Source organism: Solanum verrucosum, unplaced genomic scaffold, assembly GCF_900185275.1.
Source record: "Solanum verrucosum unplaced genomic scaffold, falcon-dt-bn FXZP01000147.1, whole genome shotgun sequence".
Lineage (NCBI taxonomy): Eukaryota > Viridiplantae > Streptophyta > Magnoliopsida > Solanales > Solanaceae > Solanum > Solanum verrucosum.
In genome coordinates, this window is record NW_026020343.1 from 3,776,890 (window position 1) to 3,801,560 (window position 24,671).

Below are 24,671 nucleotides of genomic sequence, written 5' to 3' on the forward strand. Positions count from 1 at the left end.
TTAATGGCCAGTTAAATGTTTCTGTATAACATTCCAGTTTATTATATGAACTTATCTTTGTTGAGTTTAAGTCTTCTGTAGAGTTCAGTAAGCTAGGCCAAGGGTTCGCTTGGGGCCAGCCATGGTCTTCGAGTGCCGGTCACGTCCAGGGAGTAGGCTCGGGGCGTGAAATTATCCATATGGCTCATGAAGTATTGCTCACATGTGATGCTAACACTAGATTGTTTTGACTAGGTATATGTTCCTAATGATATTTCTTATGCTCACTAGTTGTGATTGTTGTCTACCATGTTATAGTCTATATCTCTTCATGATGTCTTTTATGCTTATGACTTGTGTATTCACACTACTTTCCAAATGATGGTTTAAGCTAGTAAAGTGCATGCATTCAACTAAAATGTCCCTTTTAGCATGTTTTCAAAGGTTTTTATGCATGGCTATCATACTTAGTACATCTTTGTGCTAACCCATATTTCTTCTATATTTTTCTACAAAATGTAGGGTATGGCGTCATCGGCTTCCATCCTCGTGACTAGGAACATAGTAGATTAAGAAGAAGAAGTTTGGTAAGTCCTCATAGCATTCGAGGGATTGACCATTACGTCTTTTAAGTCTTTCATTTTATGTTTAGAGCTTTTGTAAGGGTTGTGTCCCTAAGATGTATTCAAGTGTTATAGATGGTTTGAGACATAGTGTTGTAGACCTTCATTTGTTTTTTTATATAAGACTTCGATTGTAAAATAAAAAGTTTTAAATTTCCGCACCATTTTCTATTATCTTATGTTAGGATATGCTATGAGGATTTTCGGAGTCTTGTACGTCGTGTCACATGTAGGGGTACTCCTGGGTCGTGACAAATATGGTATTAGAGCACAAGATTTTGGGATGGTTCTAGGATGTCTCAAACTACATCTAGTAGAGTCTTGTTCATAGTGTGAAGCGCGCCACATTTATGAATAGGAGGCTATTGGATGTTAGGAAAACTTCACTTCCAAATATAATACCATTGACATAAATTTGAACAATTAAAATGAAGGATCCGGATCTTTGGATAAAAGAGTTGCATCAATTTTCTTTCTTTGAAAATTGTTATTAAGTAAAAAATTGCCTAATCTCTCATACCAAGCTTTTGGGGCAAGTTTGAGACCATACAGCGCTTTCGAGAGTTTGTAAACATAATCAGGACAAAAAGAATTTTCAAAACCAGGACGCTATTTAACAAAAAATTCTTGTTTGATAAAACCGTTCAAAAAATAACTTTTTACATCCATTTGAAACCCTTAAATGATTCATAAGCTAACAAAATTCGAATAAATTCTAACCTTGCTACCAGAGCAAAAGTTTCATCATAATCAATACATTCATGTTGGGAATATCCTTGAGCGACTAATCATACCTTGTTACAGATGACTTTTCCTTCTTCATTGAGTTTGTTTCGAAAAACTCATTTGGTTCCGATTACTGAACAGTTTTTGGGCCTTTTAGTGAGGGTCCACACTTGGTTTCTTTCAAATTTATCTAGTTCTTCCTTCATTTCTAGTATTCAAGATTAATCTTCCATTCCTTCATTTAAACGTTTTGGTTCATGTAACACCCGGAAAACTAGTAGGTGAAACTAGAGCCTTAGGTGAGAATTTGAGTTTGATGTGTGGGTTAATGTTGTAAAATAGCTTCCTATACTTAGGATGAGTGGTTTAGGGGTTAAACATCAAGGTACAACTCCCCAAGGACTAACCGAGGGCCCTTTAGGAGGACCCTAAACCCTAACTCCAAACTGCCAAAAAACAACCCAAGTTAGTGACCTACGGATGCGACCTACTGGGCGTAGGTCCATCCACACCCCGTAGGACATGGTCGTGGGTCAAGGTCAAATTTTAGGAGCTGCAGTTCATGACTTACGGACCTGCAGGATGGCCAAGAAGCCCATCCACAGACCGTAGGTCCCAGGCATAGGTCATGCCTGCAACCTGCCAAGTTTCGGCCAAGGTAAGGTCAATTAGGTAAATTCCTAGGTTAGTTATTATTAAGTGCGGTAATTTTATATTGTTTATTTAGACCTATATAAATACTTTTAAGACTTTAAACACCTCATATACTTCATAAATTCCAACTACCCAAATCATAACCAACTTTACCCCCAAAAATATTCTCTCTAGAACTCCAAGGAAGAAGAAAAAGAAGAAGAAGAAGAAGAAGAAGATCAAATTATGGCTTGAAGAAGGAAGTTTTTTTACTAGAATTTTTTTGATTTATTCATATAAGGTATGGTAGTCTTTGATTCATGGAATGCTTTCATCCATGAAGTCCTCAAACTCCCAATTTCAAAGTAGAAAAGTCTCCAAAACCTAGGGTTTTCACTCCAAGTCATGGATTCTTTCTAAAATTTTTTTTATGATTTAATCATCTTATATTATGATTGAATTGCTGTTTTATGGTGGTTTTATGATAAATTCTCCCATGAATCCATGAATTACACTAATTTATCAAATTTGATCTTAAGGTGTGGGTATTGATTGGTATCAGTAGAATGTTATAAAATCATGAATATAATGAATTGATTACTTGAATTATGTATTTAATTGAGGAATTTCTATGGTTTTGATGTTGAACTTTCACCAAGAACTCATGAAACCTCATTTCCCCAATTAGTGACTTTGTGATGTGGATGAGTTGTAGTGAGATGAATATTATGAGATTATGTTGTATTGAATCATGTTGTCTTCCATGTTTAATGTAGTAACGCTAAATGTGATTGGTTGAATGTGGTCCTTGATACAAGAGGGGTAAAACATGAAACTTTTGCCTAATTGTGGCTTCATGTGTATACTTTATGAACATGATTATAATCTAAATTCTTGTGTTGTTTAAAGTCATTCTCACATACACACTTATACATGAGTATTCCATGATTATGATGATAATATTGTGTTGATTGAAAGTTCATTCTCATAAACACATAATGAATATAATATGAAAGTACTTCTCACATATTGAAGATTCTAGGTTGAAAGTCAATTCTCACCTAATTGAATCTAACAAAAAGATATGGACTGTGAAATTTTATTCTCACGCATGATCTAATGAGCTATCCTAATGAAACAAGCTAGGATTCAGTAAATAATTCATGGGAATTATGCTTAGCACCGAGAGGTTATTGAAAATGAGATAGAGGCTCTCCTATTAAGAAAGGACACATTTCTAAAGTTAATCTCATGAAATGGAAGCTCCCTAGCTAAGAAAGGTTGTGTTTCTAAAAGCAATCTCGTTATCCCGTAACTACGTGCCCCCGTAGGTTATTTAGCTATTGGATCCATCTCCAAGCTAATACATTTTAGTTCTACCTTAGGCAGGTAAGATCCCCCATTTTGGTGTGGGTCATACGCCGAATTCCATGCAAGCTCACATGGTCTATGTCAGTTAAAGCTAATTCCCACAAGGTCAAGTCTAGACTGTACTATGGCTATTCAAGGAGTTATACTTAGTGTGGGTGGGGGTATGGGACTTCATCCTTGCATTGCACAAGTAGGATTTGAGAGTAGTTATGGTAGGTTCCTCTTTGTCAAGAAGACTCATGTAATGAATGTGCTTGTGTCTAAATGGTAATTGCATTTGATGTCAAGGCTACTTGTAATTTTGCATGTTAACTTGGATTGTTGCTATGATTTGCTTTCCTTGATGTGGTTGACTAAAAGTGAATGTTTCCTACTCTATGAGAGATAGGCTAAGGATGAGATTAAAAGAGGTTAAACATGAATGAGGATCTAAAGTAACTTGCTTAGTGTGGGTAAGATTATGGGATCTTATCCATACATTGCACAAGCTTGCCTTGAGGTGGCTCATAAAGTGTTGCTCACATGTCATGCTAACACTAGATTGTATTGACTACGTATATTTTCCTAATGATATTTCTTATGCTCACTAGTTGTGATTGTTGTCTACCATGCTATAGTCTATATCTCTTCATGATGTCTTTTATGCTTATGACTTGTGTTTTCAGACTGCTTTGCAAATGATGGTTTAAGCTAGTAAAGTGCATTCATTCAACTAAAATGTCACTTTTAGCATGCTTTCAAAAGTTTTTATGCATGGCTATCATACTTAGTACATCTTTGTGCTAACCCATATTTCTTCTAAATTTTTCTACAAAGTGTAGGGTTTGGCGACATCAGCTTCCATCCTCATGACTAGGAACATAGTAGATTAAGAAGAAGAAGTTTGGTAAGTCCTCATAGCATTCGAGGGAATGACCATTATGTCTTTTAAGTCTTTCATTTTATATTTAGAGCTTATGTAAGGGCTGCGTCCCTAAGATGTATTCAAGTGTTATAGATGGTTTGAGACATAGTGTTGTAGACCTTCATTTGTTTTTTTATAAAAGACTTCGATAGTAAAAGAAAAAGTTTTAAATTTCCACACCATTTTCTATTATCTTTTGTTATGATATGCTATGAGGCGTTTCAGAGTCTTTTACACCATGTCATATCTAGGGGGTACCCCTGGGTCGTGACAAATATGGTATTAGAGCACAAGATTTTGGGATGGTTCTAAGATGTCTCAAACCACATGTATCTGGTTACTAAAAGGGTCATAACGTTTTACTCAAAACTCGGATTGTTGTGAAATTGGTGGCGTTGGAAAGAAGATTCAAATACCTTTAATTTGATAGGTTATGAGCCATGTAACTCTTTCTATTTTAAGAGATATGGTCATTTGAAGTTGACCCAAAGAGAATCTTACATGAAAACTTAATTGGTAAGGAAACTTTCTACTCTACTTTGTGCTAGGAGTTTCTAGTGACCTTAATTGATATCCAAAATCATTCCCAGACTACAGAATTTACCTTTACATATATGGGAAATTTAAGAATCAACTAGTACGATATTATTAACAAATGAAGAATGGTTCGGATCTTAACTTAGAATATTTTCGGGTGCTACAGGAGATGTGACTGGGAGACTTTCTGATACTATTTAACTACATTTTTACTTCCGCCAATTCTTCTTCTAGTAAGTCGATTTCAATTTGATTTGCTTCTAGAAGCATTTGCCAACCCTTCTTTTCTTGAGCAATTTTGTTATATTCATCAATAACTTTCTGTAATTCGTCAGTGACCATATCCAAAGAGTTTTGTAAGTCATTACAATTGAAAGGCCTTACCTCACTTGATTCCCCTAGTGCCATGAAACATATGTTGGCGGTTTCATTATGATCATCTTCATATGTCTCTCTTTGACTCCAGGCTTTGAAACTTTTTGTTTCTTCTTTTTTCGTTCTGGACAGTTTTGTTTGATATGTCCTGGCCATCCACAATAGTAGCACTAATCATCATTCTTTTAATATTTGTTGTTCTTAAAGTCCTGTTGAGGCCTTTGCCTTCTTTGTTGGAGCATTTTTCTAAATCCTCGGTTTATGAAAGGCATTCCTTCACTTTGATACTCATCGACTTCTTCCTCGATTTCAAATGTCCCCGTTGTAAAGGAGACAATTTTCTTTTTTTATCATTTTTGTTGTATCTGTTAATATGATTTTGTTCATAGGCCATCAAATTTCTATGAAGCTCATCGTAGGTCATTTGTTGCAGATCTCCATTTTCAAGAATATCAAATTTAGTTTCCTAAGCCTTGTGGAGACTTTTGATAAGTTTTCTGACCTGTAATCCTTTAGAGTACACCATTCCGAGAGATTTGAGTTCGCAAATTATTTTGCTAAATCTTGAGAACATGTCTTCAACATTTTCGTTGTCCGCCATTTTGAATAACTCTTATTCATTTACTAATGAACTGATCCAAGCCTATCTTACTTTTGTGGTTCCTTCATAAGTTACTTCGAATTTATCCCACGTTTCTTTTGCAATTTTTCATATTGATATCTTGTCGTATTCTGCTCCACTACGTGCACAGTATAACAAGCTTATAGCTCTAGAATTAGTTTGAATTACCTCTTGTTGTTCCTTTGTGATGTCAAAAGATTCTGGATCAAAAAGTTTTTCAGTAACATCTTTTTCTGTGAGTCCGGGAATAGGCTTTGGATCCTTCTTGATAACAATCCATGTTTGGAGATCGTTTGAGGAAACAAAGATTCTAAATCTATATTTCCAGTGAGAATAGTGTTGGCCATTGAAGTACGCAGGTTGATTTAAGGAGTGTCCATCATAAACAAGAGCGCCAGGAATTTGATAGTTTGCCATAGATCTTTGATCACGTGTGGTTAAACACTTTATAAGTGAGACTTGCTCTGATACCAATTGAAATTCAAAAGGGGGGTGAATTAAATATTCCTTCAGTCAACTTTATGTGTGGGAAAGTCGACACACCTGCAGATTACGAGTAAATGCAGTAAGTAAAAGACTGAGAGTTTTTATACTAGTTCGAAACACTGATATGGTGCCTACTTCCATTCCCCTTGGGTTACAAGAATTTCCTTAAGAGCTTGTTGAGAAATTGGGTGTTACAAAGTGTTACGAATAAGAGCCATGCCTGATATACAAATCAGATCTTCTACTTTAACACAACCTTTACTTATATAACCTACACTCAAATCCTTTTTTTCTCTTATCTTGTTTCAATTGTATACTCACGAGAATACAATGTATTTATGAAAGACAATAGAGTACAATATTACAAGTTCAAGTGAAGTGCCTACTTCACAACTAAGGCTAGGAGCGGATTATATAGTGTTTAAGGTCTGCTCTTTTTAAGGAATAACCCAAGGGTATTTCAAATCAAGGATCTTAGTTGAGTCCTTGATTTCGGTTGATTGATTCATCTCCATATTAGTTATGTGCATGAGAAAAGCGATTCCTTCCTTCTTTGGAGATCTTGTAATCTTGATTCTCTTCCTTCTCTTCAAGATCTTCGTGTGATCTTGCTACTTTGCTAATTTTATTTTCTATCTTCCAGATCCTAGTTAGACGCTAGGATTGTGGTGACCTTGATTCTGTATCCCCGGAATGGTGGCTTTCCTTTCTTGTGTTGCTTCAGTAAGTGCATATTGATTTCTTCCTTTCTGGTAGTACTTTGATGTCCTTTCTCTTTGAATTACTTGCCTGTGATTTATATGTATATGGGATTAGTAGTCCATTATCAGAAGTTATAGATTATATGATGGTATCACCAGGGTCATCGCACAACCTTTCATATACAATTTTCCAAGCTTTATCTTCCTGATAGGGACTCACAGTCCATATATCAATCTCATGATCTCAAATCTCATCAATTTGCTACCTAGCTCGTGGTCTTGGATATAAGTAAGGTGTCAAACTTTCTTTCTCAAAATTAGTATTTCTCCACTTTCTCATATTCTCATGAATGATGAAATTCTAAATGAGGATGAATGCATCACAACACATACAACGCAAAGGCTTAATCAATTCATTAAAGATTTTTATAGCATAAAGTTCCCAAACTCAACAAGTCGTGAAACATAGTGGAGGAATCCATTTAAAATCAGTCTTTATCATTTAAGAAAAAAAATTCTTTCATTTTAAGATATTTAAAAATTCAATTCAATCCCCTAAATTGGGAATCTTAATGATAAATATAAGGATAAGCCACACAGCCTCTAACTTGGGCAATTACTCAAATATCACATGTTTTAGCAACATTTATAGATATCACACAAGCCTCCACACAGGCTAAGCATCACAAATAGGCATCACACAAACCAAACAATAAGGTCAATACTTTCCAACATCTAAAATTCTATAATTCATTTAACAATTGAATTCCTAAAAAAGATCACATTCTCATATCAATCTAAACGAGGATAACCAAACCTACCTCGAAGGGAAAAACTTCCCTCGAACAACTCTAACGGAGCACTTCCTCAACCACACGATCACCGAAACGATCCCCAACTATCAAGAACAGATATAATAAAAAGGAGTTCAATGATACCTATATTGATGCGAATTGGAACTGGGGGTTAAATAGTCAAAAATTTACTTTAGAAATCAAAAAGGTAAAATCAGATTTTTAGTTAAAATCAAGTTTTACAAATCTTGAACATAATGCTCTGATACCAAGTTTTTCACACCCCGAGGCTACACCCTAGACGCAACACAGGACTTAGGATCACAAGTGACCCCAAGCTAACCTTGATTCGTGCATATCACAAGCATACTAAAATGCAACCAAGTAATCAGAAGCATAACGGTGAAGTGAGTCACAACTAAAAGAACTTTAAGTGAGAATATAACTGAATATCAATGGGGAACAACCCAAAACAACTGAATACTAACTTTATGTCTGAAAGCCTCTTAATACTTATGAGATGCTGGGACAAGTCCCTAACTAACTCTAAAAATACTGAAAGACCGATAATAATCTAACTTAACCAAAAGCATAAGTAAACGTCCTCGAACTATGAGGACTCACCACTGAAGTTGCCAAATATGGGCTGGAAGCTGAACTAAGTGTGATCTGGATGCTAAGCGCATGAACCTGCATCATACAACAATGTAGCGCAAAAGTATATGTCAGTACTTTGAATGTACTGAGCATGTAGGATATAGATACTAAGCTGAAAAAATATAAAATGCACATAGAAATAGGTTGTATTGAAGTATAACTGAAAGCTAAGGTAGATACAATGACCAAATATAAATCATGAATATAACATGTTGAACTGAATACTGTAGTAAATGCTGATAGTATGGTCAATGCAATGACAGTATGAATATGGGAGCTATTATTAACTGACATAAACCACGTGAGCTAAACATGGAGTTTGATGTATAACCTCATCGAAAGGATCCAATATACCTTGCCAGGGGTATAGAGGCATAATTGTGGTGTGATCACTAAAACCTGATGCCCAACAAAAGGGACTTTTGAACCTATGTTGGCATGTAGTTTTGGGACTTTGAGGGTACGATGAACCCTAGTCCAACTCGGTGCTAAGTCTACACCCAATTGAATATGTATAGCTAAAATGAACTGAAATACTGAGCAACTCAAGATACTGACATGCTATCTGAGAATGCAACATAAATATATTGAAAGATATGGCATTCAAATTCTGAAGCATGATTTTCGGACGAAACAAACTAGTAAGTATAATTCATGAAGTACTACTAATTAATACAAGCTAGGGTTCTGAGTTCTATACATGGGACTATGCAAATTTTCCAAGAAACGTGTTATTTAGATCATGGAAACTATAGCAGCTAAAATCACAATGAATCTCCAAGGTTTTTTGAAACCCTAGGTCTGAACAATTTATGAGAAATTGAAGAACTGACTGAATTATAGGGACCTAATGGGTGAAAGGAACCCACTAGTGAAATCCCACATACCTGTCACAAAAACTACAGAGAAATCCTTTGGATTTCAGGGCTGAACTTGAATAAGACCTCTGCTTGTTCTTGGGAGAACTATCACCTCTTTTCTCTTCTTTTCGTTCTAAGTTAGATGATTTTAGGAGACGGAAGGTTCTAAGTAGTTTCTGACTAGATTATTAGGCTTAGACTACGTAAAGCGACGTAGTTTAGGCATCAAATGACATAGTTTAAGTGCCCAACACATAGGGGAAAAGACCAATACGACCCTAACTTAAAAGATGACGAAGTGACTTCAAGAGAGGCTAGACGGGTCGTCTAGAGCATCACAACCCGTTTAGTGGGTCGTGGTGCTTGCCCTACCAAACAGGGCTTTACTAAAACGAGCATAATTTTTTACTCCAGGCTCGGAATAAGGCAAACTTAGTGGCGTTGGAAAGAGAATTCCATTATCTTTAATTTAAAAGGTAATGGGACCCTAATTCATTTTATGCTGAAATATATGATCATTTGAAGTTGATCCAAACCTCAAAGTCTGGCACGCCCCTTTCACGCGCCACTTCACGGCTCATGTGAAGCTCCACAGGCAGTTTAGGCGACCATGGTTCTTCACATATGCTTGGGTATGCTGAGCCTGTTATCGTGGGCAAATATATGGCTCGTGTGAAGCTCCATGGCCCGTCTAAGAGTCTGTGGTCCTTCACGGTGCCTTGGGTGGTCATGTGTCCCTTTTATGGGCCACTTAACGGCCCATGTTAAGCTCCACGTACCTTCTAGTGGTCCGTGGTATTTCACCTTTTTTAGGGGGCACAACCACAAGTAGTATGATGGGTTGTGGTCCTCTTCACGGCCCATGGACCCCTCTGTGGTTTGCCCTTCGCTTTTGTTCAATCTTAGTTTAGATATTTGAGGTGTTACAGGGAGGAACTTCGCCACATGAACTTGTTACTCGTTATCCATTGGAGTTATTAGAAAATGATAGGTTATAATCGTATATGACTTTGATTCGATCCGATATCAAGTTTCGTACGGGGTTGTGTGCTTAGTTTTAGTCAAACTAAAGATTTACACTTACTGAAATACAACACCTAGAACTATGTTACTCAGTTGGAGATTCATTTGATTTGGAAGAATATGTTGATGCAGGCATACCCATAAGGACTTGGATAGGAAGAACTTGAGAAAATCATCTAGAGTTTGGTCTTGTAAAAAAAACTGACACGATTTCCTTAATGATAGGCTAGCAGACTAATAATTTTATGTGTGATTGATTATAGAATGAATATCTTCTAACTCAATATTGTACTATTACATGCACACTCCAAACACATCTTGAACAATGTTTAGAAGGTTTGGATATATTATCTCTACTCTCTTAGTAACTACATCAAACAAATTATTGAGAAAGACACAATGGGTCGGGGGAACCTGATTTCTTTGTGATACTCAAGTATGTACCATCATTTTCAATACATGTAAGTGTCAAACATAAGCACTAGTGAACTTGGTCCACCCTCCAAATCCAATTTTTTTTTTAAAATCACCAAGAGACCTCCCTTTGACAATGACCATCCTTCAATCCCAAGCTACTCAGATGATGAAGCCTTCAATCTTGAAGCCACCCTCACCTAATTTAGGAGGAACCTAGTCCTAGCTCTCACATTTGACCAAGCTCACAAATTCCAAATTGAAATTCCATTTATTCCAAGTGTATAACCGGTTATCTCTCACGGGAACAATTCTCTTAGAAACAAACCACCACCAGTGCCTTCATTATTGATAAGCCCATCTCTATTGCACCAAAATTTGATGTATCTCTTACCTATAGTTGGTATTCCTTCAATAATTAAGGGTGAAACGTCATCAAGAAAAGGCTATCTAACAAAAGAACCATGGAAGAGTGAAAATTTTATGAAGTTGGACCAGAGTTAAAAAAAATCTGAAATTTTGATGCAGCTGAACCAAATCCAGAGAAAGAGAAATCCATAACTCAATTGTTGTTTGTCCTAATGCTTTTAAATGCTCACTTAGTCTCCTTGGAACTGAAGATGCTCGGCTGATGATGAACCTCATGACTTCTCTTGATGAAATATCATTTTTTTAAGAAAACTGATAATAATGAAGGAGAAGGTGCACAATGGACATATTGAAAAACTATTAATGGCAATGAACATTCTCTTCCTCATTTTAGTAATCTTCCTCCCAATCTTTATTCTCCATTTTTTTCACTCTTTGATGTGTTTGTGTTTGTCTCATACTTATGATATCATATGCTTTTGATTTAGGTCTCTAATGGCTTAAACTAGTATATGTTGCTTATTATGTTCCTCATTGAATATCTTGGTTGTGTATAACATGGTTAATATCCTCTAATTAACTTACCTTATTGTTAGCAGAAGTGTACTATATAGTATTGCCCAAAAAAAAGAAACAAAGAAATAGCTGAAATAAAGGATCAAAGAAGAAAAGAAATAAAAGAGTAAAAAGGAAAGAAATAAGGGAAAACTACACAAACTGTTAGGCAAAGTATTTACCAACATTTGACCCAGCCCAATATATTTACCCTAATTGGACCCACGACCCAAACTATTTACGCGACTGCCCCCTTGTTCTATTCATTGAACCACTGTTTCTTCATCCTTGATATCATATATATATATATATATATATATATATATATATACTCTAATGGTATCATATACTATAATGGTATCAAACAGTAATTGAGTAGTCTTTTCACTGAAACACTGCATGTTCCTCTTTTATACCATCAGAGTATATATATACACACACATACTAGTATATGGACATGTGTGTTGCACGTGTATCCCATATTAATTGGTATACTCAATTTAAAATGAAATACATAAAATTAGAATATGTGTGCCATGAGTTGCATGAAATTATAGAGAGAAAAAATAAAGAAAAGAATGCTTAGAGATGTATAAAAGAAAAATTATCATCCTCAAATGTATAAAAAGAAAAATTTCAAGAAATAAAAACTGGAAAAGAAGAGAATATTTTTTCCTCCATTCGTTCATAGGAAAAAATAAAGGATAAGTAATCATGCGATGATCAAATGTTTACCAAGAGTGGCTAATAAGAATTTACAAACATAAATATAGGAAACAACTCGTGAAAACCATATAAATCATACTCATAGACACTATCTTGTTCTAGCAACATGTCAAAGATAGATAAAAAGTATTAAAATTCATTAGATATTGTAGGCAAAGAAACCAACAAATATTATGAACGAAAAATGATCATGTGATAAATATTTTATTTATTGCATTTTGATTTAGATGTCTACTTACATAATAAAAATAGATCAATAAATATGTAATTACAAATTACAATAAAAAAAAATTAAGTATAAATAAACAGCAATCAATTAGTAAGCTTATGAGATACATGAATGGGTGGAGCAAAAGGAATAGCACCTAGGATTTTAGGTGTTCCGTCTTACAATAATCCATACCAAAACTGCTTATAATCATAACACAAGAAAAAATTGATCTGGAACCTGGGTGTCTATGCTAATTCATCTTAGAGATCAACTCATTGATGTGATCCTCGCAATTCAGGGTTGTATCGTCTCTTCTTACCCTGCAAAGCTTTCATTTCTCTGGCTTGGTGATAGCAAAGGAAGCTAGTGACCTCCTTGAAGTGTGGACCAACACTATCAATCTCTCTCACAACGTCCTCTAAGCATATAATGCCATACTGGCCTAGAGTCTGTTCAACAATGTCATTGCTAGCTAGTAGCCTTTCTTGCCTTCGCGCTTTTCAGGTTTGGGTAGCCATATGTGACAAAAGGGTCCACATTTTGTAGAATCTCAACTGTTCTTTCTTTTTTTCCTTTACAAAGACCCCACTGAAGATTTTTCGCAACCACAAAGAGTATAAAGCCTTCTTTTTTCTTGGATGCATATCACTTTTCCCTCCAATTCGTATTAAAAATACAAGTTGGAATCTAGGGTAATCAGTTCTCCCCTGATTCTTCCTTTTTCCCCTTTGTTTCATTTGGACAAGGTTCATCTTCTTATCTCTATACTCTCGAATAAACTACTCGGGCTTCTTGATAACAAAACTATCAGATTTGAGAATATGAATTATATTTACGCTGGCAAGAAACCAAAGCATTGGAAAATTTGGGTAAAAGAATGAGATACATTTTTAGAATTAATGGGCTCTTTAACATACTATTTGACTCTTCATTACCCTTCACATATATTACAACTCTTCGTTACACAACTTTTCAGCTAATTTTCAGTTGTAAGATGGAAGCATCTACAAAGCAATGAATAAAGAATAATGTCCAAAAAAATTAATAGATTACACTAAATGCTTGGCACATTCAGGGGATTCAGCCTACTATATATATATATATATATATATATATATATATATATATATATATATATTTAATTAATCAGATATTATAATATAGCATAGAGGTATAATGATAATCCAACTTTGAGGTTAGAATCTTCTCACTTTTAGTAATACTGTATATAATAGATGATGATTATGCCTTACTGAAGAGTTCTGTCTGCAAATTAAATGTGTATAAGAATATTCTTTTCTTTACCATAATGTGTCCCATGAAATAACTATTTCTAATTGGCTTTGTTTATAACCTGATTGATGGCTGATCGATGAGATAAATTCTAGTGCCACCATGAATTGGATGCAAGAAGTTTATAATAGCGGGAATAAGTGGGTGACTTTTTTGTAGCATATGTGCTTTTGAAGAATTCACTGAGAGTTGTATAGATGTAACCAATTTACCATTCATTTTAGTCCTATAACTTGACAACGAAGTTCCAAAAAATGTAGAAGGCATCTCGTTTATTATGTGATTAGTAAGCTATTGACGGATGCAAATAAATAAAACAGAAATTTATCGGATCTATCTTCTGAAACAGAGCGGCTCTTGATAAAGAAGAAACAAACAAATTTACGTGACATAACACAAATAACAACATGAAGAACAGAGACATTCGTGATAAAGAGAAACCAAATTAAGCTAGATAAAGAAAAACACAGTAGACAGGAAGAATAGAACAGCTCTTGATAAATAAAGAGGAGAATTTTTTTTTTTACCTGCAATGATGTATTTGGTTGAGGCGCAGAGAAGAGAGAAAAATTAATGGGACAATGACATGTTATTGGAGACATTTATTAGATCACTGAAGTATCTGAAAAGGTTTTGAAATAGCTGATAATAAAAGCAATGGAACTTGACCGATGGAAAAGGGTTGTTACAGTGATCGAGGGAGGTTGAGCAAGAACTCTACGTTTTTGGAAAATTAAATTAGGGCTCAGATTATCAGCAAATTAATTTTTTAATAAACTAATATTTAAGTAATATTGTAGGGGGGGAAATGGTAAATCAATTTTGGGGTTAAGCTCTTCCCACTTAGTAATACTAGTTTTTGGACATGTGTGTTGCACGTGTGCCTCATGCAATATTATATAAACTCGTTAGGACGATTAAAATTCAATGAAAACATGTGTGTAATGAGTACTAAAATGCAACAATCTCAAATAAATGTTATGATAGTAATTTTTTTATTGAAAAATTAAATTAAAGAAGACTAATAGAAAAATATAAAAAAATAAACATAGAAGAAAAAAAATAACATATGCATCCTTCTTAAGACTTTAATCATAACATTATATAAATAAAAAAAGAAATACAAAATTGATACATAATTTTCCAAGTTTCTGTCAACACCTTCTCTTATATCCAATCAAAATTCAAAAGTATTCTCCATTGAGTCAAACTAAAGCATGAATCAAATAGAAAAATCACTTTATATTCGTAAAGTGATATATAATCAGACTAAAGTAGATATATCATATACTTTAGATGTTGATGACTTTACTACATTAACTATAAAATGAAAAGGATAATTTTGGATGTGAGTTTCATGAAACAAAAGAGATAAATTTATATAGATAAAAATAGAGGAATACCAAAAGACATCTTAAAGTTTAAAATTAAATATTTGATGGTTTCAAAGGGACAAAATTGATAAAAGAGAACAACTTTGAGAATATTAAATATATGCAATGAACCTAGCTCCATTAAAATCTGGAAGAGTAAACAATCCTTTGAACACATGAACTCCCCATTTACTCAATGAAATAATTGATTATCACTAATATTTAAACATGTTCTTAACTAAATATTTATAATATTTTAATTTAGTGTAGGGGCAAAATGGTATTTCAACTTTCAACTCTTTTTGTTCCAACTTTTAGTAATATATATGTGTGTGTGTGTGTTGCACGTGAATATCAAACCATGTACTACACTATTTTTTAAAATTATTTGAACATTATTAAAGAAAAAAATAAGTAAAAAATTATAAAATGAATGATAAAGTATAAGTTCCTATAATAGTGGATGTAAACTTTCTTATGATTACTTCTGAAAGTCAGTCACTCTTAATATCTCTTAATTGCACCTCTTAAATATAATTTATACTCCCTACCACATAGTGCATTACTTAGTTATTAATATATTTTTGGAGTTCTTACTTTTAATATAATATAATATAAATAAATATTGATATAAAATATAGAAGATATAGTAAATTGGATGCTAGCTTTTAGTTGAAGTATCACTATATAAAAAATGATCTTTAGCGGCAATTAATTAGCAATTGCCGCTAAATATGTATTTTTAGCGGCAATTAGCGCTCTTTGTATATGTCCCTAAATGTTTTAGTGACATTGGATATAATGACACTTAACTAATGTCGGTAAAGACTTTAGCACTCTTTATTAATGTGTCTATTTATTGCCGCTAAAAGTTCTTTTTGTTGTAGTGTATTATATTAATTTAACATTCATGTTAGGGAGTGTTCAAATTTCATTTAACTTTGAGATCACCAACGTCTATAAATCAAACTTGAGTTTTTAAGAAGAGAAAAGTAGAAAACATTAAAAATTCTTAGTTTAAAATGTGAGGAGACCTCTCCATTCATAGTTAACATAATATAATATGAGAATGTCCATATAATATAATATAATATATGGTGTCTTCTTTTAATATAATATAATATAAATAATTAAATATAATATAAAATATAGAAGATATACTAAATTGGGTGTTTTAAGAAGAAGAAGACCAATGGAAAAATTGAAAAATTGTAGTTTAATAATTTCAGAAAATCCCTCTGTTTAGAGCCAACAAAGGGTAGTGTATAATTTTTTTTTTTATTGTTCCTTATTAAAAAGAGTCATTATCCTTTAGAAAAGCCACAACCTTTCAAAAAGGTCACAACTTATCAGAAAAGTCATAACTCTTTTCATAACTCTTTGAAAAAATCACAACCTTTTGAAAAAGTCACAATTTTTTGGAAAAGTAACAATTCTTCGTAAAAGTCACAACCCTGTAGAAAAGTCACAACCCTTCGAAAAGGTCACAACTCATCGAAAAAGTATAACTCTTAGAAAATGTCACAATCCTTCAATGTAAAAATGTGTCTTCTTTTAATATAATATAATATAATATAAAGACAATACAATATAAAATATAGAAGATATACTAAATTTGATGTTTTAAGTTGGGGGTATTATAATAGTTTAACATTTAAGTTAGGTAGTTCATTCTTTTAAGGTAGTATAGATATAGGTAAAAAAATATAGATATAGATTTGTTAAATTTTAATTTGATATGAAATTTTAAAAATTAAAGAAGACTTTTAATTTAAGGATATGTAGAATATATAAAAAAGTTTTTTAACTTTGAGGTCTTAAAGATGTTTTTCTACCCCCAACAAAAAAGAACATTTTATATTGAACCGAATAAAAATAAAAGTAGAACAAATAAATTGGAAACATGGGACTACTTGTTAAATCTAGTTTGGACTCTTCAAACAAGTTTTTGATCTAATCTTTTTTCTCCAACAATTTCTGACTTTTAACAACTAGAACACCAAGTTGTAGTTTTTGCAATACAAAATTCATTGAACTCCTTGTCAAGTAGAAGTTGCTGCAAAAGTATATTTATGGCTATGAAAGTCAGTACATATTAATTATCTAGACAGTCTTCTCATTTGGAGTTGAGTTTTTCCTTTCTCCTTGTTGCATCAATTTTGTTGATCTATCTAATTTAACCACAAAAAATATTGTAATTGCATAACTGAACAACTCTCACAATCTTGCTTATTTTAAGAAGAAAAATAGAAAACTTACAAAATTTGTAGTTTTAAAGTGGAAGAAACCCCTCTATTTATAGATAACAAAGGTTAGTATGAAAAGGTACTTATCGTGCCTTATCAAATAAGTCAGAACTTTCAGAAAAATCACAAGTTGTTAGAAATGTCATAATTTTTCGAAAAAGACACTACCCATCAATGTGAAAGAGTGTCAGGTTTTAATATAATATAGCATAAATAAATAAAATATGAAATATAGAATATATACTAAATTTAGTATTTTAAGTTGGGGTATTATAGTAATTTAACATTCAAGTTAGGGAGTTCATGCTTTTAAGGTAGAATAGATATAGATAGATATAGATATATTCTAATTGTACCAAGGAGTAATTGAGTATTGTTTTTACTAAAGCATTGCTTCTTCCTCTTTGATATCATTGAATTATGTATATACTTTAATGGTATCAAGTACTAAACACGCATTAGTAGTTAAATCAAGGGGTATGAAAGTAAGGGGGTAGCTACTTATAAATAGTTTCCCTCTTTGAGGTACAAGCGTTCTTTTCCCTAGAAATAAAGAGTACAAATAAAGTCCAAAGAGGAGTCAAAGTTTCCTTATAGGATGAAACTCCTTTCAAGGAAGAAATCATAAATTTTCTTATAGGAGGCCAAGTCCTAGTCGAAGTAAAAGTCTCAGTCTGTGATATACTAAGGCATGAAAAATCTCCAGTATATATATGGCATGAAGACCGTTGAGAGATGCACATATTGCATATTCATGAAATTTATCATCTTGAGAGCAATAACCATTGGAGCAAAACTGCTGGACTTCATCATAGCAATACATGAACCTGGTTCACGAGTTGTGTTCAAGTTTGTACTATTGAATATTGAAGTTGGATTAGAAAAAGGTTAGAGTTGTTAGTTTTTATTGAGTTGTTCTAGGTTTTGTTGAGTTGTAATACTTTAGATTGAAGAGAGTAGTTGTGTGGGTGAGATTTGTAACAAGAAGCGAGTTTGACTTCTTGAAGAGTAGTTAGTGAAGTTTGTAACAAGAATCGAGTTTGACTTCTTGTAGAGTAGTTAGTGAGGTTTGTAACAAGAAGAAAAATCATCTTCTTGGAGAGTTGTTAGAACAGTTAGAGTTAATTGTTGAGTTGAGGTACTAGAGTTAGTCCCTTAGATTGTTGAGTTGTAAGTTGAAATGGCTCTTTGAAGTTAGTGGAGGTTATTGGAAATTCTACACATTGTACGTCATGGTTTTTTATTCCCTTGAGCAAGGAAGTTTTCCACGAAAAACTAATGTTATTTAGTTTTTGTTCTAATATGACTCTAGGAACCAACTATAGAAATAACTGTTGGTGCATAGTTTTTTTTCAATATTTCTAGCCGGACAAGAGAATATGTAAGAGTGTCAACCAATATTCTCTTATTCCCAGTAGATGGATTTTGTACCATTGGGGTGAAGTTAGGATTAAAATTGGACCTTGGTTGAAATCTTTAATGGAAGCTACTTTTGGTGAACCACTTCATATTGAAAATATTAGTAAAATGCTGCTTGTTTTGAGGATGTTGTGGTGGTGAGACATAATGAAGGGGGCTACTGGTGAAGGGTGTATCCTAGAGTTCGAGCTACATGGATCCCGACTCGTACTAGGATTATAAAAGTGATTATTACAAAAACTTGATGCAAGTAGTTTGTTATCATTACAATAAAAATAGCTTTTAGCGGCAATAAATATGCACATTAACAAAGAGAGTTAAAGTTTTTACCTGCATTAGTTAATTTTTGTTGGATCCAATGTCGAAATAGACTTTAGGGACATTTACAAAGAGTGTTAATCGCCTCTAAAAAGTACATTTAGCAGCGATTAAGCTATTAGCGTTGATTAATTACTGCTAGAAATCATTTTTGGTATCTGCTACGCTAGATTTGTATCTCGTTGTTGTCCATAGTTAAGCCAAAACTAGCAACCTGATCTGCTGCCGCATTTTGCTCTCTATACAAATATTCTTCTACTGGTTTATGCATTGAGTTCAGGAGGTACCTGCAATCAGAAAAGATAGAATTAGAAGTTAGCTGCAACATTGTGATATTTGGATATTTCTAGTTCTTCCTAGCAAGATGCTTTCAATCGATTACATTTTCCCCAAAACTTTGGATTTGCTTCAAATAAGAAAAGATTTAAGAAGCAAAATTTTAGTCAGTTTTAAAGGTTCTTACAAATAAGTAAAGATTTAATAGTTATAACTTCGATTAATTTAAAGTCCTAAATATTAGCATAATAACAATTTAGTCTATTGTAGAATCTTTTAATGAAGAACAAAAAGTTCAATCAATATAAATTGACATATAACCATGTGAGCTACAACATGGAGTTTGATGTATAATCCCCATCAAAAGGGGTCAATATACCTTGCCAGGATATAAAGGTTGATCTGAGCTAATGTTGTACCAGCAAGCTAATGTCCATATAGGACTAAGGAGTCGGTTTTGGTCTGATGGTTGAGCCTTAAATACCTACATTGGCTAAGGACCTTCATGTCTTTTATATAATATAGATCTAGATATAGATAGTTTAGTTAAATTCACAAATTAATGGTTAAACTTTGGTGAACTCTAGTAGTGGCTAGCTTGTCTAATTTTATTTCCTTGTTTCCTTTGTCATCCAAAAAGCTTGTGGTTCCTCACACTAGTCACGTTTCTGAGTTTGCATGGAATATCATACATATAGTTTTATATTTTATGTCTTTTCTACACGTCCAATATCATTATATATCTCCAACTCAAATCTAAGCCCTTTCCTAGCTTTAACTAAGACAAAATGGCAATGAATAAGCCATACCATGCTAAACAACATCCTAAGACAAGTTATTCATTCTCCATCTATCTCATCCTCATCATCACTTGTCCCATTCTATTCATTCTTTTCCAAATCAAATTTCTTCAAACCCCACCTTCCTCATCTCCATTACCATCATGGGCTTTCTTCAATCAAAGGCAAAAAGTTATCATCAACACAACTTTCAATAATCTCACCAAAGAATTAATGGTGACCAAGAAATTACTTCGTGAATCGGTTATATTTCTTCCTTTGAAAGACTTACGGTACTCATCGACAGCTCAACAAGGACACACATGGTTCATGAGTTCAATGTATGACACACATGAAGAAGGTGAAGTCCAATACCAAAGATTCCCTTCAAATGCATCAAAAGGTAAAGTTTTGTGCCTTAAAGGTAATAACACTCATGATGGCGCATGGAATTCATATGCACTAGCATGGCCTGAATATTTGCCTTACAACTCTACTTTAAAGAAAGGTCTCACATTTGTGTCATACAATCACTATAATTATGATAACATTTGGCATGGCTTGTCAGCTATGGTACCATTTGTAGCATGGCATATCAAGAACAGCCAATGTTCGCGTACTCCCACTAGATGGATTTTGTACCATTGGGGTGAAGTTAGGATTAAAATGGGATCTTGGTTGAAATCTTTAATGGAAGCTACTTTTGGTGAACCACTTCAAATTGAAAATATTAGTAATAATGCTACTTGTTTTGAGGATGCTGTGGTGATGAGACATAATGAAGGGGGTATGTCTAGACAAAAAAGGATTCAAGTATATGATTTGCTAAGGTGTAAGGCTAGAATTTATTGTAATGTAAGCGAAAGGAAAACGCCAGTGATCGGAATGACAATGTTCATGAGAGTTAACAATGGGCCAAGATCTTTCAAGAATGATTCTGCTGTCATTGGAATTTTTGACAAGGAATGTAAAAAGATGGAAGGCTGTCACTTCATACTTGCTTACTCCAATAATCTCACTTTCTGTGAACAGGTAATACTCCCTCTCTCATTTCTAAAAGTAGCTTAAATTATTTATCGTTTTAGAAATTCAAGACAAGATTAATTACGTATTCTTTTCTACTTTACCCTTACTAGTAAACACATCAAAATGATAGTACATAATAAATAGACCCGTTTGATCTAGCTCACAACAATTGAATCTCTTGAAGACCTTAACCAGAAAGGATGTTAAAATATCTATATTTGACATATATAGCAATAGAAGTCCAAGTCCTAATGAATTTGACAGTAGATTTTACAAAGTTGCTTGAAGTGTAGTAGGACAGGATGTCACTAAGGCTGTCTTGGAATTTTTCAAAAATGAAAATCTGTTGGCTCAACTCAATGTTAAAATATAGCCTTGATATCGAAAGTAAGTAATCCTGAACAGGCTAGCCAATGTTAAATGTATCTCTAAAATGATATGTTCCAAATTGAAAGATGCAGTGAAGAACATAGTGGCTGATAACCAAGCTTCCTTTGCTCAAAGGAGGTCCATGATCCATAATGTACTTATTTGTTATATCTTATGGAGGCATTATGGTAGAAAAACTTCACCTAGGTGTTTGACGAAGATAGATTTGAGGAAAACATATGAAATGTTAGTAGGGTCACTGGATTGGTTGTTAATATGGTTAAGTCCAATATATTTGTAACAGGGGAGGATGACAAAACCAAGAAAGAACTACTACAATTAACTTACTTGGAAGGCAAGGAATTGAAAAGTGTTTAGGAGCTCACATTTACATATAGACACAAAAGTGACAATGATTAGGAAGGAAATGGTAGATAGATTAGAGTAACTCAAACTATCAAAGAGAGCCTATAGGTGTAGTTCATTGATTAGTCATTTGATTATGTAATTACTACCTTTGTTTTTTTGTTGGAGACCTGACTTAATTCCTAGAAGATGGTAGAGAGGTTAGATGCTCTTTAATTAGGTGTTTTGTTGTTATAGGTTAATGGTAATTTCACAATGGATATCAATAATAAATCTTTGTTATTGTGATTTATTTTGATTTGGTGATACTGGACTTTGTTGAAAACATCTTAACAAGATTGAATATCAATTTGGAAGATGTTTTGAGATAATTTTAAAACTAAATATCAAGCTTGAAGACGACTCCATTCATGTGTATCGCATGTATATTTGGGTAAATGACCATGTATATCAGTATAATTTATCCTGTGTATTGGTTGCATCTCCTGTATATCATGTATATCCATAAAAATTTGTTTGTGAGATACACTGATACACACGATATATGATATGGGCTTCCGAGAATTTCCTTGTGAATTTTATGAGTTATTGAGTGAATTCGGCGAGAAAAGAAAGCTTCTATAGTAATGATTAAGGTGATCATTCAAATCTTTGGTTCAAATACTTCTAGATAATAATGTGTCGATCACTTTCGTATATTTTTTAATAATGTCTTGTTCTTATCAAAATTGTTAACTCACGTGTATTATTTCGATGATGATTGATTTAATGTTTACAGGTGAGGGTGATGAGTTTGACAGACATACTAATATCTCCACACGGTGCACAATTAACAAACATGTTCCTCATGGACAAAAACAGCAGTGTGTTAGAGTTTTTCCCCAAAGGGTGGCTTAAAATAGCAGGTGTAGGCCAATATGTGTATCACTGGATAGCTAGTTGGTCGGGGATGAAACACCAAGGAGCATGGCGTGATCCTGATGGCGATTCTTGCCCTTACTCGGACGATGATAAAGGTTGCATGTCTATTTATAAAAATGGCAAAATTGGATACAATAAGACCTATTTTTCTGAATGGGCTAGACGTGTTCTTAATGAAGTGAAAATAAGGAAGAAGGAAGAATTAGGCTCAGAAAAGAGTTCACATGTTACTTCTACTACCTGTTACTGTTAATTTATCTTTGGATGATTTTGAACTATGCCAAGTATGAAGTCAAGTCACCTTTCCTTTTTATGCTCTGAGCAAGGACAAAGTTACTTTGTATATGTTGTTGGTGGTTGGTGAAGACAAGTATTGTTGGGTTCTGAAGGGTGATTTCGCGTCATGCGGAAGCTTACAATTGCAAATAATATGGTTGATAAATTAGATGACAAATAAAATTATACTAAAAAACATAATATTATTATATGATAGGACCAATTGGCCTACATAATTAAAAACTAATAAAAAAGACATTAAAACTGTAGAGAGAAAATCTCTCCATAAACAAAACTCTTAATTGTCTACATTGTGGATACTATTGTGTTATGTTATGAGAATAGAGATCTTCAATTTATAGATCTCCAAATTTTTCCTCTAAGGAAAGAATAAACCAATTATATAAGAATATTATATTTCCTTTCCGGAAAAGTAAAAACATTTATGGTAATGTTTTGTCTTTTCTTTTAGGAAAAAATAAACTTCAAATAAGGTAAGAAAATCAAGACAAAATCCTAACAAATCTCCTATTTTGGCTGGATTTTCTTGACAAAACTTGATCCACCTTCTTCAATTGCATGATAATCTTTGTTCTTCACATAGTCTTCATCGCTGCTGCTTGTCATGGTTAAAAATAAAGTTTAAAATATATGGGTTAAAAATATTTTGTTTTATTTTTAAAATTGCAGCAATAGAAATGTTGAAAATATGGTTTAAAACTTCTCCACATGTAGCTAGACAAAAATATTCTTTATCATCAAATTGGTTGCAAATTAATTTGAAACCGCCTTGAACCTGTCTTCAACCTCGATGAACCTGGGTTATTGAACCATTGGATCATTGAATCATGTGCTCTGATACCACTTGTTGTGTTATTAAGGATGATTTGGCGTCACGTGGAAACTTACAATTGCAAATAATATGGTTGATAAATTAGATGACAAATAAAATTATACTAAAAAACATAATATTATTATATGATAGGACCAATTGGCCTACATAATTAAAAACTAATAAAAAAGACATTAAAACTGTAGAGAGAAAATTTCTCCATAAACAAAACTCTTAATTGTCTACATTGTGGATGCTATTATGTTATGCTATGAGAATAGATATCTTCAATTTATAGATCTCCAAATTTGTCCTCTAAGGAAAGAATAAACCAATTATTGAAGAATATTATATTTCCTTTCCGGAAAAGTAAAAATATTTATGGTAATTTTTTGTCTTTTCTTTTAGGAAAAAATAAACTTCAAAACAGGTAAGAAAATCAGGACAAAACCCTAACAAGTATCTCGTAAAATTAGTCAGGGTACATAAGTTAGCCCAAACACAACTATTATCAGAAAACTATGATGAGCCTATTAGCATATACCAATTGACCATCAAAAAGTATAACGAGTCTATTAATTTTAAGAATGATACGACCAAATGGAGTGAGA

The 24,671-nt window shown here is 33.3% G+C and overlaps 2 protein-coding genes and 1 pseudogene across 2 annotated transcripts in view; 1 reads left to right on the top strand and 2 right to left on the bottom strand.

Moving 5' to 3' along the window:
* The window catches only part of LOC125837375 (probable protein phosphatase 2C 10), a 1,808,044-nt gene that overhangs the window by 1,212,291 nt on the left and 571,082 nt on the right, over nucleotides 1-24,671 (bottom strand). The window lies entirely within an intron of this gene.
* LOC125837410 (60S ribosomal protein L7-3-like) lies at nucleotides 12,817-13,423 on the bottom strand (annotated as a pseudogene).
* On the top strand, nucleotides 20,280-23,205 carry LOC125837358 (uncharacterized). The gene is made up of 2 exons (XM_049516493.1): nucleotides 20,280-21,302; nucleotides 22,810-23,205. Exons 1-2 carry the CDS (start codon nucleotides 20,280-20,282, stop codon nucleotides 23,203-23,205), a joined length of 1,419 nt encoding a protein of 472 aa, XP_049372450.1.

Excerpts from the sequence above, each read along its gene's own strand:
- LOC125837358 (XM_049516493.1), top strand. The coding sequence starts at position 20,280 with ATGGCAATGAATAAGCCATACCATGCTAAACAACATCCTAAGACAAGT. Across the intron at positions 21,303-22,809 it reads ATCTCACTTTCTGTGAACAG|GTGAGGGTGATGAGTTTGAC; the intron begins GTAATACTCCCT and ends TAATGTTTACAG.